At 30.9% G+C, this 12,130-nt stretch overlaps 2 protein-coding genes across 2 annotated transcripts; both read right to left on the reverse strand.

Annotated features, from left to right (window-relative positions):
• Positions 1 to 3,158: 3,158 nt before the first annotated feature.
• Positions 3,159 to 4,214, reverse strand: HELRODRAFT_169077 (hypothetical protein; the record flags this gene model as incomplete). Its single annotated transcript, XM_009014909.1, has 4 exons — positions 3,159 to 3,239; positions 3,457 to 3,570; positions 3,701 to 3,751; positions 4,128 to 4,214. 4 exons carry the CDS (start codon positions 4,212 to 4,214, stop codon positions 3,159 to 3,161), a joined length of 333 nt encoding a protein of 110 aa, XP_009013157.1.
• Positions 4,215 to 6,434: 2,220 nt separating this feature from the next.
• Positions 6,435 to 7,778, reverse strand: HELRODRAFT_74694 (hypothetical protein; the record flags this gene model as incomplete). Its single annotated transcript, XM_009014910.1, has 2 exons — positions 6,435 to 7,025; positions 7,608 to 7,778. Coding segments are annotated over 2 exons (762 nt in total), but the record flags the coding sequence as incomplete, so codon positions are not given.
• Between the last annotated feature and the right edge of the window lie 4,352 nt (positions 7,779 to 12,130).

A 12,130-nucleotide genomic window follows, 5' to 3' on the forward strand; every position in this document is an offset into this window, starting at 1 on the left:
ATTGTCTTTGGAATGCAGTTCCTTCCTTAGTACTAATTATGATGTTCTGCCTTTGTTGTAGTACGTCCTAAGTTTAATTCTATCGGTACGGTTGATTTATGCAACGTTTTTTGTATTATTTGCTCAATAATTTTGTTTGTTTTATGAGCCGTTGACATACGATTCCTGTTGTATAGGACTATGCCACTCTCACTGTTGATTTTAAGTAGGTTATTATCTTGCTTGTATTCTATGTTGGATGATTTTTCAAGGCATTATGTTTTGTAACCAATTTTTCAAGAAAATTGGTAATTTTTTTCAATTCCGTATTGCAATCTTCAGTTGAGGATGAACGAGTGAATACCCAGTTCACAAAAATGTTATTGTTCGTACTTGCTTTGAACTGTTCGGTTCATTCGCTTATCCCATTTAAACGAATACCTTTCATTGCTCCTTTGATGTATAGGACAGTCGTAAATCTTTGTTCGTCTTGAGCTACCAAAATATCTAGAAAGGATAATCATCTTTCACTTTCAAGTTCGATAGTGAATTTTATTAATTTAGATCGGTTTATGATTGCTAGGAGCTGGTTGACTTGTTCGGTGTCATCGTGTACGACAATCCTTCTTTTTTTGTCGTTTCTTTCAGGATATTGACGACCATCGGCCTTCACAAAACCCGATCTTTAACACTTTGTAGTAGATGAAATGTGGTGTGTTATTTTGTGTTAATGAAATGTTATTCGTTGCTGACCGTGATCTTTTTTTCCTGCAATTTTTCCAGCAGTTGTTAGATTTTCCATTCTTTCCTTTGGCAGTATGTGACCAAAAAGCTTTAACTGAGGTGATCAAACTTCCGAGATAATTGAAGTTGCCGACTTGTTTTACTTGTTTACCATTAATGATTATGGAGTAGATCGGGGATCGGGGCGGTTTTGCTTTTACCGATAACCGTGCACTCTGTTTTGTTAAGATTAATTTGGTAACATATCGGACATTGATGTTTGGTTTCAACTCAGGATTGTTTCTAATCGTTTCTTTTTCAAATTGTTTACGTTTCTTTCTCAAGATATCCAAGAAAAAATTGGAAAACAGATTACCAGTAACAAAACTTGAAATGACAAATTTTTAAATGGTAGAATTTTAAATTTGATAGAATTCATGTATAAAATTTGGAATTCTTCCAACATTTATTATATATATATACATATATATATATATATATATATATATATATATATATATATATATATATATGGTTTAGACTATCATAAATACAATTATTTATAAAGATCACTGCGTTTTCGGCATTATTCAACTTGTAGTTGAGTTTCTCAATTTTTCTAACGAGACTTTTATCATCTTGATGAAGTTTATTAAGGTTAAATAAAAAACTTTTAATATTTGGCATTTTTGACAAAACGCTATTAATAACGTTATTACTACAGAAAAGCTGACTGACAGTTTGATTGATTGATTGATTGATTGATTGATTGATTGATTGTTGATTGATTGATTGATTAGTTTATTTATTAGAAAGGTCAAGTTCTATACGTTTGTTTACGAAATCCACTGAGGTCTTTATATAAATTTTGTGTTTAAGTTTTGAATATTTTGTGCTAGTTTTTATTTATAATAGTTAATAAGTCGATTCATAACGTTAAAAATCATTTTTATTAATAACATTAAAACAGTATATAAGTCTATTTCGATACATAATAAAATATATCATGTGATGTGCTGTCCCAAATCATCCTCCCTTCAAACTCCACTTTTCTGTATTGATAATTTTTTTAATTTTGTTATGCTAGTGTTTTGCAAAAAGGTAAAAACACATACACACACAAACATAGACAAACACACACCAAAGGTTTTTCAAAATTTAATGCTCCCCTCCTAAAAATAGCTCCAACTAAAAGTTACTACTTTTAAACAGATGAATACAATACAGATATCAAACCAAGCGTTTCTCAAAAAAATCATCAGCTTCTTTCTTCACTTTTTCAGCATCATTGTCAAACTTTCAAATACAAAATTTTATTTATTTAAAAAATTAAAATAAAATTAGATTAAAATTAAATCGTTTTCAACTATATTAAACTTCAATATTTTATCCAATCATTCTCAAACTAGTTAATTTATCTCTTTCCACCTCTAAATTTCTTACTTCTTATAAGAATTCTATTGTTATTCCTATTCTTAAAAACTCATCCTTAGATCCTCCCTCTTTATCTAATTATAGACCTGTAACTAATATTACTTTCATCTCTAAAATAATAGAAAAAGTAGTTTTTAATCAACTGTCATCCTATTTAGACTTTAACTCCTTGCTACCTGTATCTCAATCTGGTTTCAGACCTGCTCACAGTACTGAAACTTCTTTACTTAAAATACACAATGATATCCTTCTCTCTAGTAACAATAGTAATCTTACTCTTCTTCTTGCTCTTGACTTTTCCTCGGCTTTTGATACTGTTGACCATACTATTCTCTTGAGACTGCTGCATCTTTTTTTTAATATTACTGATTCTTGTCTATCTTGGTTTTCTTCTTATCTCTGTAATCGTTTTTCTTCTGTTGTTCTCAATAATTCTACTTCTAACTCCTCTACTCTTACTTTCAGGGTACCTCAGGGTTCTATTCTTGGTCCTCTTCTATTTATACTCTATACTTTTGAACTACCTCGTATTATTAATAACTTTTCTTTCTCTAGTCGACTATATGCTGATGATTCTTACATTTATACTTCTTTTCCTCCATCTAATCTCAATAGTGTTCTTCATAATTTATCTCTATGTCTTTCTTCAATTATCGCTTGGTCTGACTCCATGTGTCTTAAACTTAATCCTTCTAAGTTTGAATTAATTTGTTTTAATAAATCTAAACACTCTATTACTATTCCTCCTATTATCTTACCTGATTCTAAAACTCTTGATGTCTCTCATAAGTTTCGTGGTCTAGGTTTTATCTTTGATTCTACTATGTCTCTCTCTTCTCAGATTAATAGTGTTGCTAAAAGCTCTTACTTTCACCTACGTAGAATAAAAAAACTTTTGCCTTTTCTTGATGATCCTACTCTTCTCCTTCTTGTTACTTCGTTAGTCTTATCTAGGATTGGTTATTGTAACTCGCTCTACTATGGTCTTCCTGACTCTATACTCTATCCTTTAAGTAAAGCTTTTAACTCTGCTGCTCGTCTAGTTGCTCGTGCCCCTTTCTTTTCTCATATATCTCCATATCTTGTTCTCTTGCACTGGCTACCTATAAAATATAGAATAATTTTTAAAATTTGCACGTTCATTTATAAGTCTCAATCTAAATTATTTTCTAAGTATTTATCAAATATATTAATTGAACCTAAACGCCCCGGTTTACGATCGTCTTCTTCTTCTCGCTTTTTCTTAACTCGTGTTAAACACTCTTTTGCCAAATCTGCTTTTGCTTTTTCTGGTCCTTTTCTCTGGAACTCTCTACCTACTTCTCTGACTACTTCTCCATCACTTGCGAAGTTCAGAGCGGATCTCAAAACCCATCTATTTTCAAAATTCATTGAGGAGCGCTTTTGAACATCGCGGAAATAGCGCTTTATAAGCTAATTGATTGATCGATTGATTGATTGAAACTAAGTTTTAACACCATCGATGATTGAAGGAATGAACGAATCAATGAATGGGCGAAAAACGAATGAATGAAGGAGCAAATGAATGAATGAAAAAACAAACCATGCTACTCTCAAAAAAATCTTCAGCTTCTTCTCCTTCGTGTCTCTTAACCTTTCGAAAATTGTTTTTTTTTAAATTGTAATACTATCGATGAATAAATGAATAAATAAATAAAGGCATGAGTGAGTGAATGAATAAATGAATGATTGAGTGAATGAATGAATGAATGGATGAATGAATGAATGGATGAATGAATGAATGGATGAATGAATGAATGAATGAATGAATGAATGAATGAATGAATGAAGAAGCAAATGGACCACTATGTAAAAATTATTAAAAAATGCTAGAAACTAAAATAAAATTCAGCATGAAAATCCTAATAAAAATAATGTTAGTGATACATAATGATACACATTAATCAATTAATTAATTTATTTATTTAATTTTAATAATTAAATAAAAAATTATATTAATTCAATCAAACCTCTCTTTTTGCCTGATCCCGAGGGAATATAAGGGCAGAAGTCAGGCAGACCATAAGGGCTACGAACAAGACGATCTTGGAGTTCATATTTACAAAATTTAGAAAAAAGTTTTCAATTCAAAATTGAATTTTCAATTTGAAATTGAGTTTGAATTTTCAGTTTGAATGATGCTAATTTATAAGAATTTCAAGGTCTGGCAGAGCAGTGCACACACATCTGTGTATCATTAATTAACTATTTTCATTGGCTTGTCAAAATATTTTCATGTCGACATGTGCGTGTTTGTCAGATATAGTTGAGAGTTTTAAGGTTAAACGATAATTAATTAATAATTTGTTAGAAGAATAAATAGACGAATGACTGAACAAATGAATGAGTGAATGAATCAACGAATGAATTCATTTATGAATTAAATTTCTTCCATGCTCACTGACCCGTATTAACTAATGGTAAGAAATTTTTTCTATCTTCATTCCATCTGGATGTATAGTTCATCGTTAAGAAAATTTGTGTCATTCATTCATTCATTCATTCATTCATTCATTCATTCATTCATTCATTCATTCATTCATTCATTCATTCATTCATTCATTCATTCATTCATTCATTCATTCACTCACTCATTCATTCACTCACTCATTCATTCATTCATTCACCCACTCACTAATTCATTCATTCGTTCGTTCGTTCATTCATTCATTCATTCACTCACTCATTCATTCATTCACTCATTCATTCATTCATTTATTCGTACACTCTTTTAATGTCAAGAAAATTGTCAGCTGCTTCAATGTGTTTATTTTAAATTGGATGTCCGTGAAAATTAATGAAGTGTAGAGTTGTGCACTTAACACGTGCAAATTTCTAGCATGTTTTAATAATTTTTACAAAGTGTTATTATCCATTCATTCATTTCTTTATTCACTTATTTCTTCATTCATTCCTTCATTCCTTCACTCATTCATTTTAAATTTAAAAAATGTGGGAAATAATTTTGAAATTTAAAATTTGTTAAATAAATGCAAATTTTGTTGAGGAAAGAATTAATGAATGAATTATATTCTTTCATCTTCTCTGACTTGTCTGAACTAACAGATGATAATTTACTTTTAAGAAATTAATTTAATCTTTCGACCAACTTACAAACGTCCTAAAATGTTGCGGCCATATAGTTTTCTGTGGCCAAGTTATTAATAACATCGATAGAGTAACTGAGTAAATGAATGAATGAAAGGAAGAAAGGAAAAACGGATAGACGAATGAATGATTGAACAAACAAACAAACGAATGACTGGCTGATTGACTGAATGAATAAATAAACAAATGACGATTAAATACCTTTTATATCGAAATAGGCTTATAATACGAGTTAATTTTATAAATAAAATGGATTATAACGGTTTGAATTGGCTTATAAAAGGAAGACTAATGCAAAATATTCTAAACTTAACCAATATTTGCCCAAAAGCATGCTATGAACGTATAAGAATGGAACTGTGGAAAAGCAGAACTTGGTTAAGAGCAGAGAACTCAATAAAATGAACAAATATTTATGTTATTTAAGTGATTGATTTATTCTGAAATAAACGAATATATTGTTCGTACAATCAGTCTTGTTAGGTGATTGCTCTATTCAAATCATGACTAAAAAGAATTACCAAAAGACAAAATAACGCACTTTATCAAAAGCCATAACGGCAACATGGATATTATATATATCCATGAACAGCAATGACTTTAGTGATTCAATATCTTTTATATAGAAAACCTCCAACGCCAGATGATTATTAGCTGAAGGAAATTAATGGAAAAAACGCTTCTTTGTAAACTTAAGTTCAAGTGCTATAGTTCAGTTTTAAAGTTCTGCAAAAAATAAACGAAAGCAATGTTGACATAAAAAAACATGAAAGACGAACTAAATTTTGAAAAAAGAATGAAATTTTAGCCTTTTACCCCTCACAAAGATCAATTATTAATGTTAACAATTTAAAACTATTTTTCCCATGACAATTTGTCGATGAAAGATTGAATATTAAAAACAAATTAAGAAACGTCGCTGTCTTTTCGTCGTTTCCAGTATAAAAATTCTTCAGGACGAACTCGATTCAGCGTTGCTCATTAGATGGTTAATAACTAGCTGAGTTATAACTTACCGTTAAGAAAGATCACACAAAACGATTGTCTCATGATGTAAAATTTATTCGTGGTCAAAAAATTAACGAAGGACATTTGAAACTAACAAATAATAAAAACAAATAAAACTTGAATAAAAAAAAAGAGTGAACGTTCTCAAGAGTATCCGAAAATTAATAGCAGTTACACTGTTTCCTCATTTTTATCAGCTTAGGGTTGATGCCTAGTTTTATCGATCTCATTGCCATTGCTCTGTTGAAATGCCTCTGCGTTTTTATATTCTCTATTGCAGTATCGAACGTGTCCAGAGACAGCACAATGCAGAACAAAACTCCGAGAACAAGCAGGAAAATTATGCAGACAGTGTACAACGTAACATTGCTTGGAGATTCAATCATTAACGATTCCATCTCTTTCAAATGCTTCTGTGCCGGTTGGAAACCAGGGTGGAGATCCAAGGAGTGGTGAAAATGATGAATGGCATTCTTCACCAAGCCTCTCACTCTGTATATCTCTGCTAATGTAAAATGTTGGAGCCAAGAATTTTGATCAGGTGTTTGGGCTTCTAACGACCTTCTCGTTAATTCGTAAGCATCGTCGTAATATTTTAAATTGAACAATATTCTAGCAAGATTCAGTAAAACATCTGAATTGTTTGGAGACAAGAAGAGTGCTCTGCGGAAACATTCAATTGATTTGTACGTATCACCCTCGATCCTCCAAAAGTTGGCGATTTGGTTGTAAATCTGGGCTGAGCTTGGATTCTGCAAAAGTATAACATTCTTGTATTAATGCTAGTTGAACAAACATTTTGATGAACATGCATGTGCATTTATTTGTGCATTAGTTTACCATTCGATACTCTCCTGAGACAATATTTATAATAAAAAAAATGTAAATTGCTTTTTAGAATCAAAATTTTTTCCTTACATGGTTTCATTCAAATTAGATTTAAAAAGTGTGGACTAATGTATCCATGGAAGTTCAATAATAATAATTTCAAACTCAAAATAAGAATGATTTGTCATTTATGATCCATAATTGATCATCCCATTGAACAAGGATGTATCTAGTAATACATAATTGTTATAATGACCAACATCATCAACTATTTAGGCATTCATCACTCTATTCATATTCTATATTATAAATTTGTATATTTCTGACAGGGTAGGAACATTTGAATATAACCAATTAATGAACATGAACAAAAATAAACATTGAAAAAATGGTTCTTTTTTTGTATATATTGGAAATAATAATAAATTATATATATATTATAATATGAATATATTGAAAATATATTTGAAATAATACCAGAAAAAAACATTACTAAACAAACAAACATCTTTTTTGGCCTTTTCCAGCTGTTTGTTAATCTTCTTCATATCAATTTCTACACTGCCTTTAGGTTGAAATATGAAAGCAACCTCAGGTTCTGGCAGTGGGGGGTGTTTGAATCTGTCCGAGACACCCATTAGGTGATCTACCGATGTGAAGTTTGTCAGTGAGCCACAGTCCACATACTTTTTGGCTGGCTTTTTTATACTAGTTGATGAGCTGAAAGAAAATATTGATAATTAAATGAAACATCAATAAGTAATATTTATTAAAAAATTTGGCTTATATGCTACCTTTTAAAATTTTTAGGTCTTTATTGTGAGCCCAGAGAGCAAATAACATTGAAATAACACAAAAGCTGTTGTGCTAATATAATTGACAGAATCACTTAACAAGCACTGCTTGCCCACCAAACGATTCCCATCAATTTCTTTGTATTGCACTTTAGATGAATTCAAACATTGCCAGATTTTTAAAAAATGTAAATAAAAATTTGTGAACATGATGTGTAAATAAATGAGATAAGGTTCTGATACATTGTCAGTAAATGTTAATTTAAAAATTAAAGTGTAACTATAAAAGAATTAGGCATTTAAGACATAAAACCAAATAAAAGAAGATAGAAATACTTGAAAACAAAGCATAACTCAACAAACAGATGTTTATTTTAAAGCAGTTTTAAAAAATCTCATTATTAATATATAGTAAAATATAGAAAAGTTATGGCAAAAATTATTAGGACACATTTTCTTTTTTATTATATAGAAATGGATGCACTTTGGATAACCTCTAGGACAGCATTACTGCTACTGCAACTACTACTACTACTACTACTACTACTACTACCTACAAATTTCAAAAAAGAATTCAAGAACTTACATTTCTTATTAATTAAATTAATAAATCCCAGCCGTTTAAATAATTTTTTTTCTTTTTAGTTGATTATTTACTTAAAATTTCACAATTCATACAAATGGTCTTATTACATTTTGATTTTTATTGAGTGAATAGTCAATTTTATTGAGCAAGCAGTGTTGTGCAGTCAATTTAATCAAGTTGCTTTATTAAGTTTGCTGCTAGCTCACTACTGCACTATACTACAATACTAAAGCATGTAAAATAAAGACTAGTAATGCATTTGATAATTAATAATACAACATAATTATTATTATAATTAACAATCGCAGCATTATATTACATTATATAATTATAATATATATTTACAAAACACAGACACACCACACACTCAATGACAAAAAGACTGACAAAAAATAACTTTTCTTACAATATATAATTTATATTTTGTATAATAATGTATTTGTATAATATATGAAATAAAACAATTACTTAGATGTTTTGATTTTGTTGATTTTTTTGGCTTGTTGTACAGCGTGGAGATTGTCATGGTGGTGGGCAGTGTGGACGTCAACGATGTTATGCACGTCCTTTTTGTTGGAATTGGGATTGTTCTCAGTACTGTAGAGTGGACTTATTGTCCAAACCCCATTAACGACAATGATCGGCCGGCTAATCAAATTCATTAAAGGGTCGTCAACAAACGTAAAATACTTGTGGAAATCATTCTTAAGCATGTAGTCATTTTGACGGCCAGCTACCATGGGAACTGGCTGAACTTTGCCATTCTTGTCATTTAATTTCCAGTGGCTGGAAGACTTAGAAGACAGACGAATTATGTACAAAGATATTAAATAGAGTCCCACATAACCCATAATAATTACATTCAGTTCAGTTCATTCTTCTTAATAATACTGATCTGTATTTTGATTTGAAAATAAATAGTCTGGTCGTCAGCAACCACTATCGTGTTTACTTATTAATGAGACCGGGTATATCTACAAGCCACGACAAACATGAGTTTAAATTCTTTTTAAGTTTATTCTAGTTATGTGGTGTCTGGGGTGTATATAGAACATTTTCCATATATATGGTGGGATGCAAGATGGTGTTGTGTTTTATTATATATATATATATATATATATATATATATATATATATATATATATATATAAAAGACCATAGCAGAGCGAGTTACAATAATCAATCCTAATCAATTTCTGTTTTTATGTGATAAATATTTTTTTTCTCTCTTTTGCTAAGCTATCACAGAACATTATCCAGTTAATTCATGTGGTATGCACAAGTAATTCCTACATTTTTCATCTCCTGACTTTTCAATTAAAAAATATATAGAACCAGGGATTAAAACTATAAATAATACACCATGAACATTGTATATCAGACTTGAAGCCTCACTATGTAATGTATACACTGCTTTCAAGGTTTGGTGATAACCAAAGCTTTTTCAACGGGGTCAGCACAACTGCCACCATTTGTGATCTAGACGATTGAATGCCTCTGTTGATCATAAAATTAAGGACCTTGGCTACAAGATTAGGCTGGGGACGACTGAATTACATTTTAAAATATTGTACATGGAGTTTTTTTTGAACAAGGCTATAAACCTCCTTTTATTTGGCCACTCCTAACCATATATATACATATAAAACAGTTCTGGCACATAGGCCCAACAAAGAAATACGTATATATAAACGAGCAGATCCGGCATGCCACTAAATTAATTAACTGCTAACATGGCTACAGCAAGTAATCAATAGATAATTTAGATCAAAAATAAAAACGTTTGTAACTTAATTCAACCTATCAATTGGTTGAAAGAAATTAACAGACTATAATAAATAATAATAAACAAGCACACAAATTTTTTGGAATTTAATGCATCTTCAAGTGACGAATAAAAATTTATTGAAGTGAAAACATTAAATTTTGTTATATAATTCATTGACAACGAGTAACAAAGAATAAAAAAATACTAACGACGATGAAAAAATAATTAATAACAGATATGTAATCGCATGCATATGCATTAAACCGGAAAATAGTTAAATTCAAGAAATTTGTTAACAAATGAAAACAGAAAAATACAGATGAAAATGATTGCCTAAAACGTAACATTTGAAACAAGATGCCGATAATTTTTTTAAACAATACCATGCAGTGATGTGATTATTTAACGATGAAACGGGCGGTGCAGACTGAATGAATGGAAAGCAACTGCTATATAAAACAAATACTTTTTTAGCTAACGATGTCCTCTACAACTTGTTATGTCGTAACAAGCACATTGTAATCAAAATCTCGTGAAAAAGTTAATTAATAAGACGGTCGGTCATTTGTTGTAACAGTCAATTTTGAATGACTCATTTGTCATCGTTTTTATCCTGAAAAGTGAAGTTGAATGAATTAGAGAAATTGTTTTGAAACTGATTGTACAAGTTTGGCTGAACGTTTTGAGATTCATAGTTTGGAAAGGAGCCATAAAACTGCTGGTTGAATATAAGAGGAATACTACTACCATTGTTTATCACACTGGCATTATTGCCGGTAGCCGAGTTGGCGGCTGACGTGAGGTTATTGCCACTAGTGTTAATACGATTGCTGCCAGCCACGTTAGTGTTGTTGTTATTGTTAGCAGCATTGTTGTTGTTGTTGTTATTTTCAAGGTTGGATTGTGTTGAAGCCTTCCTACCGTTAGAACTCCAGATGGAATCTTGATTCAACGGTCCAAGGAAAAGAGGATTCTGTGGCAGATGGAAGTTGGATGATGAGGAGGATGAAGATGAGGAAGACGATGTGATGGCAGGCTGCTGTTTGTGCCACAACTTTATCAGCTGCTCACCGATGTTGGCATCAATCTCCTACAATTTAGGTTAATAAAAATATTAATAATCATTTAAACACAAAACATTCGGAGACAATAAATAAGCAATTATAATGAAACTAACTTGGCAGTCATAGAAGTTGATTGGCTTTTTGTCAAAGATAGTAGCAAGCAAGGATTGACAGTGGTGGAATGGTACATTGAACCTGTTTTTTGATCATTTGATCGTTTTCTCACTATATACGCCGATCAATAGATCCGTTTGCTCACTTAACTGATACAAATATATGACGTCACCTCCTAAAACTAACTCAACATGAACTGCTCAATAAAACAAATACTATATATTTAGAACACAGAATGATAGCAAATTGGTTTCTCCTAGTAACAGTGCTGTCTAGGACAATCTTGTTTATAATGAAACAAAGTTGCAAGTTGCATAATTTACTGTCTATTTCAAAGAAGCGCTTCATCAAGAAGACAGTCAAATTGAATAAGTACTCAGTACTTCATTCGATGTACGATGCAATCAATCAATCAATCTTCGTTTTGCGTCCAGAGACCCGGTTTCCCGAGGTAGGACGTTGATGTAGTATGGTGCAAGTACGAGTTTGAGTAATCTTGCAAGTAAAAACACACAGACTTGTGAAAAGATATTGATTGGTTTGTCAGAGCAGTGTAGTTGAATAAATAAAAAAAAATAAAAATAAACAGGACAATACTTCTTAATCCAATTGATGACGTAATAGAAGTTAGGGAGGTCCCTGTTGTTGTGGTTGACAACAAACTGGATGACCCGAGCGTACCCCTGAAAATTGTTGCACCCAT

The sequence above is a fragment of the Helobdella robusta genome (assembly GCF_000326865.2).
Source record: "Helobdella robusta unplaced genomic scaffold HELROscaffold_14, whole genome shotgun sequence".
Taxonomy (NCBI): domain Eukaryota; kingdom Metazoa; phylum Annelida; class Clitellata; order Rhynchobdellida; family Glossiphoniidae; genus Helobdella; species Helobdella robusta.